At 38.0% G+C, this 24,657-nt stretch overlaps 1 protein-coding gene across 1 annotated transcript in view; it reads right to left on the bottom strand.

The window, feature by feature from the left end:
* Positions 1–13,001: 13,001 nt before the first annotated feature.
* The window catches only part of nf2a (NF2, moesin-ezrin-radixin like (MERLIN) tumor suppressor a), a 31,801-nt gene continuing 20,145 nt past the window's right edge, over positions 13,002–24,657 (bottom strand). The window contains exons 11-16 of the mRNA XM_086315206.1: positions 24,466–24,588; positions 23,989–24,206; positions 22,373–22,478; positions 20,915–21,033; positions 17,771–17,930; positions 13,002–14,298 (exon numbers count right to left, since the gene is read on the bottom strand). Of these exons, the coding sequence (XP_086171332.1) occupies positions 14,248–14,298; positions 17,771–17,930; positions 20,915–21,033; positions 22,373–22,478; positions 23,989–24,206; positions 24,466–24,588 (777 nt within the window). The 3' untranslated portion in view covers positions 13,002–14,247. The remainder of the gene's footprint in view (positions 14,299–17,770; positions 17,931–20,914; positions 21,034–22,372; positions 22,479–23,988; positions 24,207–24,465; positions 24,589–24,657) is intronic.

Genomic DNA, 24,657 nt, shown 5'->3' on the forward strand with positions numbered 1-24,657 from the left:
CAAAAAAAAAAGGTGGGACTTACAGAACTTATATAAGTCTCCCAGATGGTACTGACTGCATTTGATCGATGACAGTGAGGCTATTCTGGAAAGAAATTTGTGATAGGAGTTTCATCACAAATATTGCTTTGTTGTCACACTAAAAAGAATATTTATTACTAGCTCAAGATTGTGTGTATGTTTTAATATTTTTATATCTGGAAATCTCGTCACAAGGACATCTGCATATGTATTTTCACAAATCCACAAATACATGCAGATGCATACACAGTGTCAACCTGAGGATTTTTGATGCAAAGCCTAACTTAAAACAAAAAAAAGAGAGTGAAAGAAAATAAAAAGAACAGCTTCACACATTTTCTGTTAAAGCAATGTTCACCCAACCATAGAAGCCGGACAGCAGGAGCTCCTTGTAACACCCCTTCGGCTTTGTCTTTTTCACCCCGCATTCTCATTCATCTCACCTTGTTTATTTTTCCACTAGTTCTGAGGGTAATGGAAACAGGCAGGAGAGCCAATTGTAGACGATCCCAATGAAATTACCCCTGGAGAACAAGGCACGCATCAGTTCCCAAGCCGACTAGGTCTCGGTATTGATAGCCCCAAGATGAAACTGCTTCCCAATTAAACTCACTCATGTGTTTAAAAAAAAAACAAAACGTGAACTAATACCGTCCCTTTTTTGACAGACCCACACGGGCCACAGGGAGGTAAATCGCAATTTCACCCAGTGCACTTTTTTCTTTCTCTTTTCTTGTCTAGTTTTACTCAGAGGCTTGCGGTGAATAATTGACTTTTGGCATCGGTTAACAAACAGTAAGCCTGACTGCAAGAAGCAAGTTTCACAGGACAGAAACAAAGATGCCCTGAACAAAATTTGTAATGTGTATTAATGATGTAATTAAAGCCGCAATGACTGACGAAAAAATTGCCTCTTTGTAAAAGCCGTTTTCACTGCATTAAATATGCGTAACTCTTCCCCTGCTAAAACGCATTCCAACTTTCTCACACACATTTTTCAACATGTCTCAAAGTGACTAAAAATGAAAACACATATTTCTTTTTGTTGGAATAATTTGATAGTGACACAGCTTCCAAACATAAGTTATTATAATCAGCTGTCATCTCAGACCCAACCCTTGTGAGAAATTACTCAAATTAGTTTAACTTTGTTTATACAGCAGTGATGAATTCACAGAGTTCAACGAAATATGAAATAAATACTGTGTCATCTACAAATATTTGTGTAAGGAATGATTACATTGATTTTTTTTTTCTGAAGACATTGAAGAACTTGTTACTAAAATCTATGACTATAATGTCATAGAGAGGCCATCCAATACATAACAAAAACGCATTTTTAATCAATGTAAAGAAGCCTCTGGTAGTAGAAGTTTGAAATAACCTGTATAATAACAGACTGTCAGTGCAGTTTTCTTTCTTTTAAATTAAATATACTGTAAACATAATTAACCCATTTACCATCTGCAGAAAATGTGTCACTCAGAAATCTGTCCATGTATGTAGTCATGTCAAAAAGAAAATCTTCACAGAACTCTATGTAGTCCTGCTAAAAACTACATACACTCATAAGAATTCATGGGGTAGGCAGCATGTGTGACCATCTCTATTAAAGCAGACATTTTAGCAAAATGTTAACACAGCATTACAATCTTCTGAGGAATAGAGGTCCCAGAAAATCCATCCTAGTGTCTGACCAAGCAATGTTCAGAAAAACTGCAAAACTCTACAAAACTCTACAGGTTGCAGTTAGCATGTTAACTGTTCACATCATGATGGCATATTAAAAAAAGACTGACCGATTGCTTGTCTGGAAGTGATGCCAAGCATCTCTAACAGAATGACTTAGGTTTGCAAAGTGGCATCTGAAACCATAAAACCTCTGGAACAATGTACTTGGACAGATGAGCGAAACGTGCATATGTCTGCCCATAACGCACAGATCCATGCATATCAGAAATCATACCTCATAACAACGGCCCAGCATGGAAGTGAAGGAGTTATGATTTTGGTGTTGTATTGCAGCCAATAATGAGCCAACCATGAACTTCTCTGTAGTCAAAGAGTCAAATATGAAGCCATGTGTCTGACAGCTAAAGCTGAAATTTGGTCATGCAACAGGACAATGATCCCCAGCAATAAACCTACAACAGAATGGCTGAAAGAAAAAAAATCAAGGCAATCAATGGCCAGACCTCAACCTGATTAAAATGCTTTGACAAGAACTTAAGAGAATTATGCATAAAAAAAATTACAATTACAATGAATGTAAAGGAAAAACTACACAATAATGTGGGGGACTGATAAAGTCATACAGAAAACAATTGTTTCATCTTATTGCTGATAAAAGCTACTTAATCATGGAGTGTATTTAGTTCTCCAACAGGATTCCCAGACATTCATGACAAACCAATAGGTAAGCAGAAACCTGAAAAGGTGCCCCTGGCATCAAATGGCTGGACTATGGAGAGCACCTGCTTCAGTGCTCAGTGGGCATGAAATTGAACAGAATAGTAGTGACACAGGGTATCATCATGCATCCGTTTATTTTGCCAGAGTGTTTTTTGCGTGCTTCCATGATTTTGTAACTGTGAGCAATGTTCCCCTGTGACAATGTGCCAGGGCACTGGTGTTTTGTTTTTTGTTTCTGTGAATTTTCCGCTTTTGACCAGCTTGTTGATGAATACAAATAATCCAGGACTTGGCAATGGAAGCTTCAGGAATTTAAAAATACAAAGTTCTGTGAGTTGTATTGTGAGTAATATTGGGTTGTACCGAGTGACCCACTGCCAGGTTCACAACGCTCTAGGAGGTTTAATGCAATTAAAAGTTTCACTGTTTTGAGACATAATTCATTTCCCAACAATAGTCTTTCAACATTCTAATGCAAAAATTAGAGAAAATCTATAGTATAGTTAGAAAATATATGAGCTACTGGGTGATACAATTTCAGCAAATCCTTAACTTCATGCTTCGTTTTACATTTCAAATATCAGTGGCTTATCCAATTTCTGTGGTCTTTTATGTCTATCCAGAATTAATAGCCCAGAGGACCCCTCTATAAATGAGCGACCTCCTTATTAATAAAACAACAGTGCTGCTCCAGTACTCAGGAACTGAGATGGCACTCAAATCTCACTCTTAAGAAACCTTGGAAGACTGTAAATATGAGCCAAGGGGGGTTAACCATTTTCCTAACATGCTTTCATCACCTTTATTAAAGCTGCATTTGGCTTTTTTCCCTTTTTTGGAAGCTGTACTGGAATATTGCCACGCCAATAATAACAGTATTCCACTGAAATTATAACCCATTTTCTAAAACCCTAATCCCTCAAAGAAATTGTCCAAACCTAGCTCAGTAACTAGCCACTGTAGCAAAGCACAGCAGGTTTCTGGGGTTTTCTTTAATGTATTTGGGGAATTTTACACTTTCAGAACTTCTATTTTACCCAAACTGTAAAAAATTTAACCCGTACTCAAAACAGCCTTTTTCTTTATTACACTAAAAGCAAAAATATAGTTTTGAATTGAATATATATAATAACAACCTTCTTAAATTGCCATATTCATTTTTTTTTTTTATTGGTCATGTTCTTTAATTTTATATCATTGATTGCACTCCTTTGTAACAGTTATTTAAATTATTCCACGTTCTGCAATACTTTCATACTGGTAGACCAAGCTGCCAGTACCTTAATGTACATTAATTAGCCAATTTATTAGGTCAGCCTAATGACCTTCTTGTTAACACAGATATCTCATCAGCCAGTAACATGACAGGAACTCAATGCATTTAGCCATGCAGACATGACAAAGATGGCCTGCTGAAGTTCAAACTGACACTGAGCATCAGAATGGGTGGAAAGTGGGATTTAAGTGACTTTGAACATGGCATGGTTGCTGGCGCCAGACAAGCTGATCTGACTATTTCAGGGAATCCTGATCTACTGGGATTTTCGCAAACTACCACCTGTACTGTTTATAGAGAATGATCTAAGAAACAGACAATATACAGTGAGCAGCAGTTCTCTGAATGAAAATGCTTTATTGATGTCAGAAATAAAAGGAGAATAGACTGACTCCTTCAAGCTGACAGTAAGGCAACATTAACTCAAATTACCACTTGTTATAACCAAGATATACAGAAGAACATCTTTGAATGCAGAAATACACATCCTATCAGCTCAGAACAGGAAACTAAGGCTACACTTTGCATAGGTTCACAGAGAAGACTAGAAAAATGTTGTCTGTTCTGTTGAGTCTGTGTTTTTGTTGTAATATTCAGATGGTAGGGTCAGAATTTAGCAGTGTGAGGGATATTTTCTTGGCATACTTTGGACCCAATACTACCAGTTGAGCATTGCTGCTGAGCATGAGGGTCTCTTTATGACCAGATCATCTCAGACCCTTGAGTGTGACAGTGGGCTCTCATTGTGCTCAAGTGGTTTACACAACCAGTAGATCTCAGTTCAATAGAAACCCTTTGGGATATGGTGGAACACGAGATTTGCATCATGGATATGCAGCTGACAGATCTCCAACAACTGTGTGATGCTGTCATATCAATATGGAACAAAATATCTGAGGAATATTTCCAGCACCTTGTTGAAGCGATACCATGAAGAATTACAGACGTTCTGACGGCAGAAAGGTGTCCAACCCAGGACTGGCGAGGTGTATATTCTCTATAACACTTTTGCAGTTGAGACTGCAAAAGTGTTTACCGGTCAATTCTGGCTATGGTTTTATATAGAAACCACACAGACTGAGTAATGAGGTGTCATCTATGCAAATCAGTGATGTCTGTAGAAAGCAAAGAAGTGACAAGCCTGAAAATGTTACACTCTCTGACAAGTAGGTCACGAAACCACAACCTATAACGTGGTGGAGGGGGGGCATGATTCACATCACAGACAAAGGGAAGAGAAAAGCTGAAAAAGGGACATATTGACAGTAGCTGCTGAGTCAAGTAATGGCTACGAGGGGACAGTCTAATTATAACACTGTAGACAGGCTCATGCTACTTCACAATGCATGTTTTTGTTGTGGCGAAGTGAGTCATATGACAATTTTTAGTGGCATTTTTTCTTTGAGGTCTTTGTCTAATTTGCTGTTTTGGTGGCCGCAGAGAATTGGGCAGCAATGTGGAGAAAAAGAACAGCAGAAAAGAAGAAAACTCACAGGAATATGGAGATGACAAGTCTGAAGGACGAGAAAGATTCCATGCACAAGTATAGATTTTAGACAGAAAGGGAAATGCATAAAGCAGAATTGAAATGTGATGTTTGACTGCCAGCCTAAAAACAAGGGCTCAGTAGGAGCACTTCCAGAGCTGACAGTGTTTTGAGTTATGTTTCTTTTGTTGTTAAGAAACAGAGAAATATGAACATCAAGAGAGAAGAACCCTGTGCCAAGTGTGTGAACGTCTTACACTCAACGAGGGATATTGGGATGTCTGCCACAAGGGTGTTAGAAGGCTAGCAGCTTGGAGAGACAGAGTGAGGCACATGAATGAGCAATGCAACTCACATAACTCCAGTGCAACATAGCCTTCTGCGCTGCATTCTGCCCCAATCCCTGCTCGTTACATAACACCATATTACATCCAAATTCCCCAGAATGAACCAAAATTGTCATACTTGGATTCAATAACACTTTCTTATTTTTCCATTTTGATTTCATACCAAAATAGAAATCAGTCCTGAAAGGATTGGGCTGGCATTTTTATTTATTTATTTTATTTCAAAGACTCCATGGTAAAAGACAAAATGTTAGCTTGTTTCTCCTCTATGCTGCTTGTACCCCAAAAGCCACAAATTCCTTCTGAAACGCATCATTTAAACATGTCAAATAAAAATTTAATAAATACAATATACTTTAGACTTTTATAATACACTCTCTTTGTAAGGCATTGTATATATAAATATAACAGGATTCCCATCCATGTTGTCAACCTATTATTAGATGGCCGACCGAACACAGCAGCCCCGGCTGTAGGTTTAATCAAATTCAGCTTTTTAATGTGTGACTTCTAAAGTAGAACTTGCCCTACATTCTAAGAAACATCCACTACACCATGTCTGAATGCAAGATTTATATTGCTGTCCTTTAAAGACTGGTGGGAAAAATCAAGGTATAGCAACATAACAGCTGGTACAGTCACTTGTGTAGAAACTCAATTCCAGAAATGTTAGGACTAAATGAACTAAATTATTGCAAATCTCATAAATCAATACTTTATTCAAAGCAAGACATAGAAAACAGAAACTGAGAAAATGTGGTATTTTATGAAAAATATGAGCTTATTTGGAATTTGATGGCAGCAACATGTCTAAAGCAAGTTGGGACAGGGCCATGTTTAGCATCAACTCTTCTGTTAAAAAGAGTCCATAAAAATCTGGAAATGAGTTTATGTACTTTTGGGAGAGAATAATTGTCCATTGTTCTTGTCTGGTGTAGGATTGTAGCTATTCAGCAATTAAGGGCCATCTTTATTTTATTTTTTATATCATTATGTGCCAAATATTTTCAGCTAGTGAAAGATTTGGGCTGCAGGCAGGCCAGTTCAGCACCCGGACTCCTTACCCTGACAAGTCAAGTTGCTATAATAGATTCAGTATGATGTTTATCATTTTCTTCTCCTGAAAAATACAAAATGTAAAGGAGCATATGTTGCTCTAAATCTGTACAGTATATATCTTCTAGCACTGATGGAGTCTTTCCAGATGTGCCATCTTTCAATTGCATAGAAACTAACAAACAAACATACCATCAGAAGTGAAGACTTTTGAGGTAAATAGTGATAATAAGCCAGATGTTTGCTCCCCTCTTTGTCTGGAGGTTGTACTGTCTATGTTATCCAAATAATAATTTAAATGTTTAAGATTGACTGAGGAACAGTTTTATACGCTTCAGTCTATTTTAAATGATCGTTGGTCCAGAGAAGGCAGCAGTGTTTTTATATCATGTTCAATCTGGTTTCTTATTTGCATGATTTGGTTTAATGTGCATTCGTAGATGGCAAGGTGAACTGTCTTTCTGGTGTGTTCCTGAGCCCATGCAGTGATTTCAATCATGCCTGTTTTAATGCAGTTCTGCTTGAGGGCCCAAAATTAATGATCCTGTATTGATTTTAGGTCGTATCCCTCGCACACAGAGATTTCTCCAGATTCCTAGTCTTTTGATGGTTTTATGTACTGTGAGTGATGATATATTCAAAATCTTCCCAATTTTGCATTTAGGAAAAATTTTCTGACACTGTTACACAATTAGCTGTTTACTATGAACGCTTTAAACTGAGGTATACATGAACAATTTACAGTCTTTTAAGCATATTTAGGTTGTGTTGGGAAAAAAGGAAATTTGTCAAGTCCTCTATTTAGCTGCTGTGCAACCTTTCAAATGCAGAGCACAACATTAGTTGTCTGTCAGCCAAACAACAAAACACAACAATAGAGCATCCCTCCTGGTCAAATCTAGCACCAACAAAAGAGGCGACAATTGGCGACCGTGAGTCTGCCTAACTGTAAAAGGTGCCTCACTGCAACTTAATCATGACACTTTTTTTGGCACAAAAAGTAGCTGCATTCACACACACACACGTGTGTGTGTGCGCATTGACCTTTTCATTTCAAATATCCTAAACTGCACTTTCATTTGTAGAGCGAGTACAATGGATACCTACAAACAAATGCATCTGAAAAGCTACCATTTCAGACTCCTAAGATCCATTTGCTTTTACTCCAAGAATTTAGATTTAGGTGTTTATAATTTTTGAACAATTCTTAACAGATTTTCATTTGTGACTATCTGCTTATATTTTATGTGAATAGCCATGCTTCCAGTAACAAACTAATATTTTTTTACTAGGTTTTAGCTAACTTTATGAAATACCACGAGATTTTAAAAAATTTTTAAAAACAAGGTGGAAAAAAGTTACTAGAAAGAAATTGAATTAAAAATGTTGTTACTGTAGGAAAGCTCCTGAAATAGCTTACGTCTGAGGGTCAGACTGTTACTGATGAGATACAAGGTGAGGTGACACGCTTTGAAAAACCAAGTACACAGTGAAATCAAAAAAAGGCCTTAAGCAGGAAAACAAAAACCTGTTCTCCCAGAGCACAACTAATGCATGCTCTGCAACACCATAGCAACCAGGTAGAAGTGGGTCAGACAAACAGGTCAAGATAGATGAACAAGTGACATGTGGTTTCTCTTTTACAACCTAATTAATACCTCCAATACTTGTCTGGACGCCCACCCCACCTCTTTTGGCTAGTTTGTGGGTTTAAAATCAGACTGACAAACCAAACAAGCCACTAGTGGCTAATCTGAGCAGTAGATGAAAGGCGAAAGAAGAAACAAATTGCGAGATGTACTGAACAGCATCTTGGGGTATGTACACAAATGATTCGTTTTTGGAACTGGTGAAAGAAATAATACAATTTGTGTTCTATTTAGCCTCTAATATTTACAAATTCTTTATTTCTTATAAATAATATGCATCCATAGTTGGTCGGCCCTCCCTGAGTCTGGTTCTGCTGGAGGTTTCTTCCAGTTAAAAGGGAGTTCTTCCTTCCCACTGTCATCACAGGGGCGTCATCTGATTGTTGGGGTTTTCTCTGTATTATTGTAGGGTCTTGGCCTTACAATATAAAATGCCTTGAGACTGGTGTTGTTGTGATTTGGCACTAAAAGAAAAATAAATTGACTTGACTTGTTATAGACTCATTAATAGTCTTGCTGCTTAGATATTCTTTACAGGCAGACACTCTTTTACTTTATGCTCGAGTGCAGAGGGAAGTGTTGAGCATGGACTGATTATGATGTCCACTGACACTCACAGAAGCACTGGAGCGGACATGGAAAGCAGATTTATTTAAAAAAAAAAAAAGATAACTGATAAAGCAAGAAAAGAGAGTGGATACCTCTTAGTTTGATTTATCTATATCATGATGAGAGAGACAAGCAAATATTCATAGTATAGATTAGAATGGGCAGAGACAACTAAAACAGAGTTTATCATTATCTTTCAGTCAGAAGGAAATTTATTCGTAGCTTTTCATCAAGTAGTCTAGAAATGTAAAAACAGGTAGACAGCAGCACTTCATGAGTCTAACAAGTTGATATGTTGAAAAGGGAGAATTTGGTATTTTAGGCTGAAGAAATAAATAAATAAACTCATTTCCATTCCTGCTAACTGCAGGAAACATAATGAACCCAATCATGGCGATTTTCCACAGGTATTTCACTGACATCTGCATCCTGGAATGAAAGAAGATACTAATTTGGCTGGAAGGACCGAGAAGAATTTTTTGATTCTATGGGTGTGTGTGAGTAAGTGTGTGTTTGTCAGAGTGTGGGTGCATGGCTGTGAGAAATACACAAACTCCAGCAAGTGATGAAGCAAGGCGAAGCTTCCAAGTCTTTTATATCCTATACAACCCTCGCTGCTACCATACAGAGTGCCCAGGGACTGGAAAAATTTAATCACGCTAAACATATGTGTAAGGCGAGGTGATGCACTATCAACTGAATACATGCATGAGGAAAATCTGAAAAGAATAATGTCAAGAAGATTCATACTCAACATCTAGTAAATAAGACAGGACCAGTCAGGCTGCTGCACATCACCCCCACATGCTGAGGCACAGTGAGGAAGCATTTCATACAGAAAAACTCAATGGAACGTCCTCAATTTGGCAAAAGACGCTGAAAAATAAATGTTTTACTCAAATATGTCAATATATACTGCAGATGTACAGTATATGTGTGGATATTTAAATTATGTTTCAAAGTGTGGTTATTCCGTTCATAAATCACAACTCTAATGCACTGACATGACTTCTAAAACCCACTTAGAAAAAAAGCCTTATTGAGATTCCTGTGTAGGCAAAGTTTACACCCACATCAGACCGAGATTATTTCATGAACATTTTTTTTTTTTAAATCTCTACACTATTCACAAAATATTTATTTGTTTTTATTGTAATATTAAGAGTATTTTCTTAACTGTGATGGAGTCACTTACAATTCGTTTATTGACACACCAGAGCCGAAAACCAGTACTATCAGGCATTTTCATATGCTTGGAGCACACAAGCATAACTTGGCACCAAATTCAGTCATCCAAGCTAAATAACAGAAATATGATATTTTTAGACCTACAAAACCCTTCCTTTGGCTTATTACCACACAACCAACTGGAAGGCTTTGATTTGCAGAGCTTGAACATTAAAATATAGTCATGGAATTCCGCATTTTCTAAATAGTTAGAGATGACTCACCAAAACAAAGTTTCTCAGACATATCTGAGACAGGCATGATAACAGTCAATTTCACATCTAACAGCCAAAGGGCCCCTTTTGCATAGGTCTTGCATGGTCTGCTTGTGTGCACTCTCTCAAGGAACTTTAGCTTCCTCCCAAAGACAAGCATGGGTTAGATTAACTGGCAATTCTAAATTAGCCATAAGTATAAATGTGAGCAAGATTGGTTGTTTATGTCTTTGTATTAGCTCTGCGACGGACTGGGCACCAACACCAGGAATGCTTGCTGCCTCTGTCTTAACATCATAACATTTCTCAGTTTAAACACCTTCTGTCCTGTTTTCGGTCACTTCTGTGGTGAGAATATGCAGCTAAAAGTACTCGATTAGGTCTGGATCATCTACACAATTAAAATTGGCAGAAACCGGCTCTGATGCCAACTTATGAAGTTGATAAATGAGTGTTTTTATGGCGAGGACTGGTAAGCTTAGACAGTTGTCTAAGCTTACCAAGACAGCTAACATAAAAGCTCAAGTAAAAAAATCGCTCAGGAAGAAATAGATTTGTCACCTGATTGAAATATACTGCTGGATTTGTCCATAACAATATAAAGGGAAAAGACTAAAGGATTTCATAGCTGGCATATATTAGGACAGGTATGGGTGGGAAGAGATTAGCAAATGGGAGTAGATTTGAGGAAGCAGTTGATAAGCCCACAGGATGTAGCAAGCCCCACCATAGCTGGTGCAGATAAAACACACAATGGATGGTTTAGTTTGTGGAGCTCAAAATGTCACGGGAGGACACGGCAGATGAGACGTGAAAGAAAATGTTTCAGGTTGGGATAAGCTGGTCACTGAAAGTTTGCTAAAATGTTGATGGTAGTAATAACCTAACAATTCCTGAAACTGTTAAATATGAGGATTAATAATATATTAATATGAGATTTTTACAAGTATCTTTGGCAATAACATAAACTGGAACTAAAACTGAGGAATCCATAAACACATTTTCTGGACAATGAGCCTCTTGTTGTTCTCTTGCTTGTTTCCATGATAAAGAGCCACTGATCAGCAGGATTATTTCACACATCAATATTCTAGAGGCGTTTTCTGCTTTTGTGCATTTCCTATTTTAGTACGGATCCTATGCACAGTTTTATAAATGAAACCATATTCTCTATTTTTCTGATGCCTATGCATTTGAATTAGGAAGCTACATAACAACAGTACCTATTTGGTTTTTTACCTAAGCTACATGCAACATCATTTAGTAAAATAAAATAAATGAAAGGCATTTTTGACTACTTAATTTGTACATGCTTGAAAAAAGGGTTGAGCTATATGTATTAAACATCTTAAGAGTTCTTGTGAGTTTTCTACTAAATCTTTTGTGTTTGGTACATGAAAATAATCAGTGCATCTACCTGCAAAGTAATTTAACGGTTCAATTCAAAATTTAATTAGGCACTGGCAGTTAACGTTTATTACATGGCTATATCCTTACATTTACATCGTAAATTGTAAAAGTATAATAAAGATATTTTAATGGTTATAGTAGCAGCCAGTAAAACTGCTACTGCATCATACATTTGATCCATGAATTGGTTCCCTAAATGCAGGCTATCCCTGGATTATGTGAGAAGGGTTTTCCCTTTCTATTGTTTGTGCTTGTGCTAAATTCAAGCACTTGGCAGATTCAGTGCAGTGCTCGTCAGCTTCCCCAGCCCTGTGGTAAACTGCAAACCTTTTCCAATATGCTGCAAGTTGTGTATTTGTGTACTCACATCGCTGTGTGCAGGTGTGACATTAACTGTGATCCTCTGAGAATGGATAAATGACAAAAGATGTGATCCTCCCCATCCCCGCCCCTTTTCACTCTCCCTCAGAGACATGTTGAGGGGGAGGCAGCAATGAAGAAGAATCTGTGTATCTGTCAGTTTGTCTGATAGCCCTGCACACTCTCCACCCTTGTCCCTCTGCAGGGGCTAAGCTCCTGAAGACACTGCTTAAAGTGTCACAACACTTACAAACCAAAGGTAGCCATACTTCAGTTGCAGACCAGAGGAGGCATGGTTATGGAGAAGCCCCTTGAACTCAGTGCAAGTCATTCTGACTGAGAGACACAAAGCCACAAGCAGAAACATACATTTAAGGGTTAATGCGGTGACACACAACACACAGAGGCATGAAAATGACTGCAGGGGCCATGCATCACATGGCGCTCTCCCACACATCCATAGGCATACAAACACACATACGCAAGCACCTTGTCACTCAAGGAAGCAAAGTATGTGATCTGGCACAGGATGGAGGGCGCTTACATAACACTTGATTTTTTAAAGTGAATGTCTTTTTGGGTTAAGTGAAAATCATCTGGGTGCACCAGCCATATCAAAGCTGACATTCATCAAAGTCTGCCATAATAAGAAAAAGTCGTTTGATGTGAAAAGAAATTCACAACACACACAAAAATCATACCTGATATACTTTTATTTGATATGCAAAACTTACAAATCTCATGTTTTTATGAAAATGTATGGATACGTAAAATAGATACTGTAACTTCACCCACAGTTTCATTAAATACTGCTTATTATCCTTGCTAAATGCAGTCAGAAGGTATATATATATATATATATATATATATATATATATATATATATATATATATATATATATATATATATATATATATATATATATATATCACATTATAATTCTCCAGAATAAATTGCTTTCAGTGGGAAAGAACACATTAATTCAAAAAGACACATTAATTCAAAATAGATGCTAATTTATGTTTTTAAAAAAGTGGTTGTGGTCACAAAAAAGTAAAAACAAAAAAAACAAAAAACAGAAAATACAATAAAAAAGCTGAGATGGATCTCAGATGTGACAAAAGCTCACATCTAAGGTATTACACTTCCTTGATCCAGTTTAAATTCCAAGAACCACCTAGTAAAAATGACCATTTCCTCATTTTCAAGAGTATAACACAGTGCACCCGGTGCATTATGTAAGGACACAATAACTATATGCGCAAGGCAGCTAGAGATATGTAGCGTGACATCTCTATGTATACAATACATATATGTAGGTATTAAGGCCTCATGATTAACACATGGACATGCTTTCTGAGACAAACACTGCTCACACAACACAGCTAAGGCAAATTCCTGGTTATAAAGATACATTTTAGTGTTGAGAAAAAGAAACCACAAACAATAAAATTAAAATGGCTCCCTAAATGACCAGTATTTAATGGTCAAACATTCAATTTCAACGGCGGAATCCATTGGGATTATCAGTAAAGTTGACTATAACAAATGGTCAGTGTTGAAGCAGCGGGAAGTTTAAGATCAGTTGTTGTTTACAACACTAAATATTAAACATTTGCTTCAAAGTGGGATCGATATGTAATCATCACCTCTCTTGCTCAGATCTGTTCACGTTAATTTCTTCTTGAATTGTGAAACAGCTCTGCAATCGGACAATACAGAGCTGGGCAAGATATAATAACCAATTTAAGCACCACAAATATAACCACATCAGACTCAGAGTCGAAAAGGAACAGTGCAGTTTCACTCCCTTTTTCACTGTCAATGCTTATTCTCTGACAATAACAAATCCCACACACAAGTTCACTTCAAAACATTCCTGGAGCTTGTGCTGTATGAAACACACTCTCACTGTAAACAAGCACTCATTTTAAGAATGAATTTAAGATTTAGTGCAGGAACAGGCATGCATTCTTGTTTGTGCATACGCAAGGCACGAAGATTTGGTGCAGATTAAGGCAGTGGGCATTTTTTTGTTTTGTCTTTTTGTCCACAGTGTTTTTTAGGAGGAAGAAAACCATAAAGCCTTGCAGGGTGATCTGTCTTTTCAACTGACCAGGAGTGCATATAGAAGAGGTTCTTGGCAGTTGTTCATCCTCATCTCTGCAGCTCTGTTGTTTAAAGTTCCTCAAAGAAGGCAACCCTGGACTTGGTGCTCTGTAGTGTAAGCTGTGTAAGAATCAATAACAAAGGTGTGGTGAGGTTTTATATGAGGGGTAAAAATAAACACAAGAGGAGGAGTATTCTGGCAAGCAATCAAAATAAGTAAAAAGACAGAAATCTTTATTGGAGATTCTGATCATGAAAGTCATCGCCTGGCCTTTCCCTTAGCCTTTTTGCCTGATCTAATCCTTCTGTCTATTCCCAATACACACAGTGTGTGCAAGACCCTGACTTTCAACCAAGACACCATAAAAAGAGTGCAGCGTGCAGATGGTCAGCATGCTTATACATACTGACACAATAAGAAATGTGATTTGACAAAAAATTGGTTAGCAGGTAGCTGTAATTCTGAATGTACACACATGCATGTGTAATCCAATTATTTCTCTGATGAAGCACTTTTAATTAGACACTAGAAAAGCCAAACACATAATCTGACTTGTTTCCCTTGACTAATCAAAAGACTAAATGATCACAAGAAGAGGATAATTGGAGATTCTTTGGCGTGTTTACTGCAAATATACCCCGAAGGTTATTCTGATTGTAATGAATCTCTGATGGTGTAAAGGCATGCAATGTTGTTGATACACCCTACATAGATTATAATATCCAGAAACTGAAAGAAAATCTGCCTCTATTAAGGTTTACAACTCAATCAGGGTACAACACAACTTTGCAGGTTTTCCAGCTCTCTGCTACAGACAATCAAACAGATGAGGAGAGAAGTGGGAGATCAATGCCAGTCAGAGAAAAAACTGTTAATTGTCTTTCTCTCCAGGTTTAAATGAGCTGGTGATGGATTAATTCGGGTCACTGGCTGTGCTTTAACCATTCAGGTGAAGCTAACCGTTGACTTATCTAATACTGCATAAGACCGCACCAAGGCAAATTGGCTGGGCAAACTAGTTTCTCTTTTTAACATCTGCAGGGCAAAGGGAATTAAACCGACTGCCAAAGTCAATATTACACGGGGGATGAAGGAGGACAGTTCAGGAAATCCAGTTTTTTCTGGGGAATGTGCTGATTGAGGGACTTAAGCAAATCCAAACAGATAATGTGTGGGAAGGGATGGATTAGCAGTGTTATGTTTACTGATCACCTTCTAGTGTCCCTGCTGACAGAAAGCCTGAGCTATATTTGTGTGTGTTAAAGTCTGACCGCATGCTTATCTGTATCTAACTCTCGAGCATTTTTCTCCACACTGGTCACAAACTCCACTTTAGAAAGAGCAAAAACTCTTTCCTCGATGTTCCAGGTATTAGTGCTATGAAAGACACAGCAGCAAGATATTTCCAGAAAAGAAATGCTTTTGTACAATAGCTAACCTCCTTTGTCTGCCACTTCATACGGTCTGAATGGACTGCCACATATAGCATAAAAAAAGCACTGCCTCTCTTAAACTTCACACAGAATCTCTAAAGCTCTTGTATTGAGACTTATTTACAGAGAATGAGCTCTCTGTAAGCCCTGGTGCTAACAAAACAGAAACTGTGGCCTGGATGAAGTGCAAAGGCACTGTGCCGTGTCAAAGGAACGTTCATTAATCATCCAAAGGGGGAGAGTGAGTCTGGGAGGAGAAAACTTTGCCCGGGGTTGCAGCTGGTCCTGATGCTTTGGGCTCAGTGATCTGTGCTTCGTTCCACATTCCCTCTGCTCTTCTTTTCCCACCGTCTCCTCCTCACCCCAACCACCCCCTGGTCACTAACTTCACAGTGCATTCTTGGAACTTATCCGTGACTCAGCCTCCTTCAAACTCCTCTTCCTTTTTAGTGCGCCCCCCGCCTTCCCTAAACTTCTCACCTCTTTTAGCAAAGCTGACTTAGCTTCCTCACTCTTGATTTCTTTTCCCTTCCCCCTACAATGCCACGAGGCCTGGCCCCTTCCCTCACTAACAAGATAAATGCCAACGCCTCTGGTTCAATTAAAGCAACACTTTTAACTCAGCTCCTTTTCCACTTGCATGTCAGAGGTGCCCCCATCAATCCAAATGACTAATCACCAAGCAAAAATCAATTAGTGCTCCCCCTAACAAGCGTATTTTACACTCAGAGACAAAACGAAGGAGGGTGGGCTCTTTTGTTACACAATGTGCTGTGAACAACCCAAATTTTTATTTGATACTTTTATTTAAATTAGAGAGATACTGGAGTGGTAGGATAAAGGAGAACAAGTCTAATCTGCCAGTTCATCAGAGGACAGCGGAAATATAATCTTTTTATAACAATGCTGCTGACTTTGACCAATCAATTATGAAATATCCCACAGGCCAAGAGCCTGTCACATCTACTGTTTTTATATCATTACTAAACCAGAGACTGGGTGAGATGAAATCGCTAATACTAATGGAGTTGCTATAAGATGAATGCAAACGCACAGATTTTCACAAAGACTGTACCTAAAAGATGGACACAAGTAGGCTACTGTGACGTCACCTGTTGTTCCAACGTGAAGCCTTGAGCTGACCTCTTTATCTGGTGCATTTTTTGTCTTTGGAACCAGATGTGTCACAGCAACAGGTATATATGATTTGGAAATACATCGCACTGCATGCTCATGGCTGCCTGTCAATCACAAACATAACCCCTGTAGCTTACCCTGCTTTAACCTTCTTTTTGACTCAAATGAGCACCATAATTTACAAAATGGCTCAATAAGACTTGAGTGACTGAGACCATAAATTCATGAATACTTGTTTTTGCACATATAGTCGTTGCCCTGCTACTAGAAACAACAGCTTTATTTTTTTAGACCTGGTTGCTAAGTCCATCTTTTATATACAGTTGTTGTCGCTACAATAGGAGGGGGCCATCCAGGAAGTATTCAGAGTTTATTTAAACTTCATAATACTGTAAATGTGGCTCATGTAAGCTCATTGGATAGCAGTTGAATGGCTTAAATAACTGTAAATGTAGTGATGTGTTTCTCACTTCATTAGATGTTTTAGTGCTCATTTATATTCATTAACCATGAGAAAAATATCCAATGCATTTGCTTCACTTCCAGAACCACTTTATGCTTCAAGATTTGCTGTTTTTAATTAAAATAATGATCACATGTACCTGGCATCAGTAGCAGTTTGCCTCCCCCTAAAACTAAAGTCAGATTAGCTTGAAATAGTAGTAGCTGCTGAGACAGCTTTACTCACACTTTCTTATCTCTTCTCCTCTGCAACTGCACTGCTAGTGCCCATGCACCCACTGACATCTTGAAATTTTACTTTCAAAATTCAGAAAGATGGTTTTTTTTGTCAGATGTGTGGGTGTTTATTTATGTAGTGTAATATCTGATTATTCGTTTTTCCAATATATAACCTCGAGGTAAACAGCAGAGGTAATCAGATTTCTGTTTTGGATCTGAAGGCCTATTGAAAACTATTTCTGTGTGAACACAAATATGGACAGACAAGCCAAGGTTACTGGGAAACATCTTATTTTTTAAGGACTGTGTATGTTTATGTGGCAGCTGAGCTGGGAGTTACCTTTTTAAAGTTACTGTGCTTGCTGGTCCCCTGTTCTGTGTTCTGATTGTGAATGATGTCTAGAGAAGTCTCCCTCTCTTTCAGCTTCAGACTTTCAATTTCCGTCTTCAGCTCATTCAGCTGTTCCTGCAGGTGCTTGCTCTTCTCCATGTACTCAACCCTATGCATGAACAAATTGCCAGTTGAGAAACAGCCATTATTTCCATGGTCATTAAGAATAAACACAGTGACAATAAGGTTAAATTAAGTCCAGAATTACACCATATGATTTCATATCAAATAGGCCGCCAAAGGACACATTAAAAGTTTGGCTTTAAAAGCGGTATAACACTATAATATGACATCGTACAAAAAGACAGAATATGTGGATTCAAGTTTTGATATAAATTCTGTTTAACTAAAGATAAAGACAGAATGTCCTTTTCCATTTGAAAATGTACTGCCAGCAGTCTGTAGGAAGTAGCTAAAGCCTGCCACAGTGACATCTCGCGGTAATTAGCATATCCATGACATCACTGTGTCAGCTGTCCTTCTGTCCTTGCATATAATACCCAAGAAGGCTGTTTTCATCACATAATTTTCAGTTTCTGGTATCAGACAATAGAATGAGCATGAAACAGTGACTGTTGACCAAGTTGATGTTTTGATAAAATCCTTATTTTCCCACTGTGATGTAATCTGACAACATCGCTACGTAGATAAGCTAAAGGCAATAGCTAACCTTTGATTTCAGCTATATTCACATTTAAAAATTATTATATCTTCAAAGATCTAGTACGTTTGCATGTGCAGCTCATTCTGCTGCCAAGTGATGAGCTGAATGTGCTGCTGGGAGAAAAAAGTGTGTAACTTTTTGGGCATTAAAAAATGGGCGCTTTGAAAAAAATCACTAAAAGAAGCTTAATAAAGGTTATCTTATCTTATCTTATCTTATCTTATCTTATCTTATCTTATGTGCAAGTTCAATAAGGAAGATCTGTATTCCCACATTTGCCTGCATTCTTGGGAGTCTGTGCTGCTAGTCTATCCTGTCCATGACTTCCTCTTTCCCACACTTTCAAACTGAATTTTGTCATCATCGCTCATTTCTATCACCAATTTTTATTCTTCTTTCTTCCTGTCAGCCAATCAGCTTGTGTTCTGTGTGCTTTAAACCTCACTGCTCCTCTGTCATTCTAACTCTCCGACTCTCTTTCCTGCAACCCACGTCCTTCCCATCTCGGCTTCCACCTGCTTCATCTCTGCCACCATAAACATGTGGACTCCGGGGGGTCCTGTCCTACTTCCTACCATTGCCACACTCTGCTCTGCTATGTAGCTTCATTGAAGTCTAATAGTCAAATAGAAACTCAAACTCTCTTCTTCAATAAATCATGTTCAGTCATTTTAAATGATCTCTTCTTATTGTAATAAAGTTGGCAACAATGTGGAGAAATTTTAATCAAGTGGAGCTGGGTATGCGTGTGAATGCAGAGGGGGAAAATGAGCTGGAAAAATGTAATAAATAATTTTTATCACTTGCTACTTTAGCACACTATAGTAATGGTGAAACTGCTGAAAACACACACATCAGGCACAACAAACCAGACTTACTAGCAGTGTGTACCATTGTTAAAATGCTACTGTCTGTACTTACTAAAGAACTGAGATGTGTGGAAAGGAGAATTTTTGTGCATATGTATTTACATGAGTTTACTTTTCAGAATGCAACATTTGTGGAGCAACTTATTTAAATGAATTATGCATTACATGAATAAGATTTGCAACACATTGTTTCCTAGAAATTGTACATTTCTGTATTTCTGTTCCAATCAATAACACTGGTATTTTAATGAAACAGAGCAGAACTGAACTGAACTTAACATGTAATGTCAGAGGGAGGGAGGAGAACCCCCCGATACAAAAAGTATACATGCATGCGTGTTTACATTCTTCAGTGTTTTAGCTTTTAGACACATTTCTACACAGACATTGGAACACAAAAAAATCTCTGCATGGGTTTTGCAAAGTGGTTCACACACATCCTGACTTCATGTACATTCTCATTTTTTTCTCTTCTTCCTTCATTTTCTTTCTTTCTTTCTTTTTTTTTTTTACTTCTATCAGGGCAATTTAATACCATATTGAAATGTCTATCAAAACGCAGATATTAATGGGACCTGAGTTAGTGTGTAAGATTAAATTACTACGTACCCAGAGACCCACTATTCCTGCAGAAAAAATAAGAGCAGCACATGCATTTCTGCATGAGGCACATTAAAAGTATCTCCATTAATAAATCGATGACCTGTCATTTGACTGTAACTAATTTTTTGTGCTCTACACATCGTACAGGTCAGCTATTACACATAGGTTTCAGGTTTGTACAGTGGACAAGTTCATCATAATGCAGTTCTCTTCTGGATAAATCAGTTGCCTCTCACTGACCTGAATTGCTATTTTAGAGAGAAACGCATTCGTAAAAACCTGAATTTACACTGTAATAATTTTTTTAGTACATTACTCTCACCCTGTTGTTCAAATATTTCACTTTTACATGTATACAAGTGTTTGTTTTTTTAATTATTATTTTAGCTACCAGAAATACTTAAATGAAAAACAACAAAAATCAATCAGCTATTTTACAGCATGTGTCTCTCAACTCCGCTGCAGTTTTCTGGTTTTGTGAAAAATTACCAGCTAGCTGCTGCCCTGCAATCCTACTCTTTGAAAAAAAAAAAAAACTAATTACCCAATTAGATGACAACTAAGACCCAGGTAATTTACCCAACCGTACAGTCAGGGTCACACTTGTCAAAATGTACTTTTTCCTGTCTGCAAACAGTGACCTACAAGAACTACTGAAATAAAATGGCCAAATACGGGCAGCAGAACAACTTCAGTTAATGCTGAGGGGTCAAATATTCACCAGAGCCCTGAATTAAAATGTGCATATTTAAAATGATGGTGCTCCTGGACCAATTTAAATCTTTCTCAAGCATATTCTGAGGTTATTCAAAAGCACTTAAAATATGCATTTCTTTTCAACTGATTAATTCCTTCCAATGACAACTGCAAATAGGTGGAGCCACACAACCAGAAAGTGAGAAGGTGCAGTTTTAAGTCAAAATAATAAGTAGGATCAGCACAGAATTGGCTACTTACTTCTCCTTCTCGATCTCCATGGATAGACGTTTCATGTCAGTATCTTTAAAGTCAAAACTGAGGTTTTCTCTACTGAAGCTGACATCTTGAGGCATGCTGTCAGGTGCCAGTCCTGGGGACTAGGATTGGAAAAAAAAAAACAATGAGGTAGAGGTTTATGAAGTGACAGTAATCTTAAATTACAAATAGGGGAAAAAAGGCATTACTTTCAGACATAAAAATGATAGAAAGAGAAACAAAAGCGAGCAAGACAGAATAAAAATATGTGGTTTTTGCAGAGTGTATGAGCAACAATGTGTGAAAATATGACACAAGGACACAATAGTAACAGACAAAGTGAAGAAGGGCACATGAGCTGATAAAAATGTGCTTTTAGGGTTTGATTAAATTTTTTGAAATGCATATGTCACAACCTAATACACCAAAATGTAAATTGTGTAATGTGTAAGTGCACTAGTATGTCTTTATATATTTCTTTAGGATCCTCATTCATATTATATCAATCACCAGTATCTCAGTGTGTGTGTGTGTGTGTGTGTGTGTGTGTGTGTGTGTGTGTGTGCGCGCGCGCACAGGCTAATGAATGTGGAATGTGTGGGTTTTTAACATGCTGAAAGCCCTTGTGTAGGCTGCCTGATGTGGTGCCTGGTCTTTTGCAAGTATCTCCTGTTCTGTTTGGCTTTGTATGAAAACAATTGCATGTGTCAGTGTGTGAACATGTGTGTTTTAAGGAGTCCAGATAAAACTGGTAACCCTATATGCTCATGTCATATTTAAGACCCACAACACACAATTTTCCAGATGGGGATATATTATCATTCTGTGAAACTACACTGCATGTGCACCTGCACCACCATTTGTTGATGGTTTTCCACAGAAGATATTTTCTCTCTGTGTCACTTGTTATTTTTTATGGATAATCTTTTAGGAAATTATACATAAAGTATATCAAAGAACTATGGAGGAAACATAATCTTTAGAAATATAAATTACAAAAAAGTATATTACATTTAGAGTGATCTTTATAAACACAGAGATGCAATGAATGGTGTATTGGTTATTTTTAAGCAGACATTCCTTTAAATTCTCAATAATGTATGATTATGCTGCTTTTTTTGGTTTTGCATGCATGTAGGAAAAGTGTGTTGGGGTTTGTGACATCATTTTGTCATGAAGGGCATATCTTTTATCTTTTCTGATCCTCTGTACACAGATCAAAAGGTAAAATGGTATAACTGATTCGGTAATATGAGAAAATATATGGTCATTTTACTTGATTATTGGCTTACTGATGTATTTCTGAAAACAGATTGTGAATAGTTTCAGCCTCCCTGTTTGATCGTGAACACTCATATCTGACCTTTTCAGATACTATGTACTGCATGAATTACGTTATCTACCTATGCGTTTGAAGAATATGTGAAGATCAAGCCTGTGTGTGTGCCTTGGGTCAGTTACCACATAGACAGCCTTGCTGGTAATCTCCAGCAGCTTGTTTTTTGCTCTGCGCTCAGAATCCCTGGCTTCCAGCAGGTCCTGTTTCAGCTGCTCAGCCTCCTTGGCCCTGAGGTATAAACAGACAGAGAGATTGATACTTTATTCTTTCGTTCACCTCCCAGTCCTTCCAAGGAAACAGAATTATCTAAACCAAATCCAAAAATTATCTTACATAATTGGTACATTGGTACTCAGTGAACCTGGAATGTCACTTTGTTATTACGTAGATGATTGATGTATGACCCCAGAAGACAATCATTCCCGACTCCATTATTTCACCATCGAGTATCCGCACAAAGATATAAAAGTGTTACATGCGAGAGATTACATTTCTTTTGATTGTGTTCCTGAACATTCAGCAGTTGTGGGGGAGCTACGTGCCTCGAGGGTTTGAGTGGACAGAGTCATTTACATGTTGAGTACCACAGGTTTAAATTTTCTCTGTTGCAGAAAAGTGCTCATCCAAAAATTCCAGTTACTGAGAAGTGGTTAATGGTATCCATTTGAAATGATTGCCTAATAAACTGTGAAGTAGAGGCTGTAAAGTGATATTCTTAGTATGTATATTGTTTTTGTATGGAAATGAATTGATCGGCATCTATTAAGTTTTATAAAACCACTCAGTCAAGTCCCACTCTCTTTATATCCATCTGACTGCTACCGAAATAAGAAAAGTCAAGAGCGCACGGTGTACTTGATTGATTTTATCTACTTCAGGAAGTTTAAAAAAGAAAATGTCAAAATTGCTTTGCAAGGAAGAGATAAACCCAGATCAAAAAATACACTTTTAGTATTGTAGAACTTACAAGTACTACGGTGTTATAAAAGAGACTCTTTGACAGGGACTACCACCATCACTTGGTATTGCTACTATCCGTTAACTAGCACAAATATTAGTGCTTCTAGTTCAGATGACGTGCCTCAGACCAAAGTAGTGCAACAGAGTGACTCAAGCTGCAGTGCAGAAAAAAATGCCTTTGAAATTAAAATTTTAAACAAGTTTTAAGTTCTTATTTTTTGATGTGCTCCTGGGCCACTCAGGACTTCATTGTTATTCCAACTAGAAATTTTAAAAAAGGATTTATGACTGTGAATGCAAATTAGTGTAGCCATGATCTTGATCATTTCTTTCCACAAACAGACAGGTATATAAAAACCTAACAAAGCACTCAAAACCGCCCTTTTGGTTGTTTCTGCGACACAACAGGTGCCTCAAGGAACACTGTTTACTGTTTACTATAATGACATATACACCATATTCACGTGCACACACACACACACACACACAACCACAGACAAACAGGCTTGCAAAGTGACAACAATACAATCCTTGCTGTTGCAGCTGGCAATAAGGAAAAACAACTCTTGGGAAGTTAGTGAGATGTGGGAATAAGTTATTTATATCTGAAAATTATGTACTGTGTGCAAATGTCTGATGTGGATACAAAGAGAGAGGATTTGAGTGAAATGCTGCTTATTGAGCCAAAGCCACAAAGCTAAACAAATACACTGTATAGTCTCCACAGCAGGACACACTCTACATTTATCCACCCAGTCCTCCTTCTTCTTCTCCCCACCTCCTTTCGGACTCCTCGGCCATCTTGAGGGCTACCATCTTTGCCTCCAGCATCTTCTGTTCCATGAGTCGCCGCTCTTCCTGGCCACGGATGGCAGTCACTTTGATACGCTGCATCTCTGTCTCAGCCTCGGCGGCTTTCTGGGCCAGCAGCTTGGCCTCCTCCTCTGCGATCTGGGCCTTTTCAGCCAGCAGGTCCGCCGTCTGCTCCGAACGCAGCTGGAGAGAAGAAGGAAGCGCAGGACGAAAGGGCAAACACACACAGATAGAGGACAAGATAAGTTAAAAACAGAGAGAAGATATGTCCAAGAAAAAACTGTAACGGGAGGTACATGCATGTACACTCGGAGGAAATTACCTGTAGATATTGTTGATGTTGAGAGAAAATTATTTTGTTTTAAATCTGGCATATACTGCATGTGTCACAGCCATCAACACAATGGTAAACTCCAGAACGATCGAACCAACTCAATCTTACCAGTGCCTCATTGGCCATGTGAGCTTCATCCTGCAGCTGAATTAGTCTCCTTTTCAATTCGTCCCTGGCTCTCTCCGCCTCCTCCCGCAGCTGTTTCTCCCTTTGCAGACGTTGTCTTTCTACCTGAATTATACATATATATATATTTAGCAGTGTGGTAAAACATAAGATTACATGGTGGGGGAAAAATGG

This window comes from Aulonocara sp. 'chitande type north' Nkhata Bay, linkage group LG12 (assembly GCF_057382095.1).
Source record: "Aulonocara sp. 'chitande type north' Nkhata Bay isolate Kocher_YH1m ecotype deep benthic linkage group LG12, A_spYH_male_GT1.1, whole genome shotgun sequence".
Lineage (NCBI taxonomy): Eukaryota > Metazoa > Chordata > Actinopteri > Cichliformes > Cichlidae > Aulonocara > Aulonocara sp. 'chitande type north' Nkhata Bay.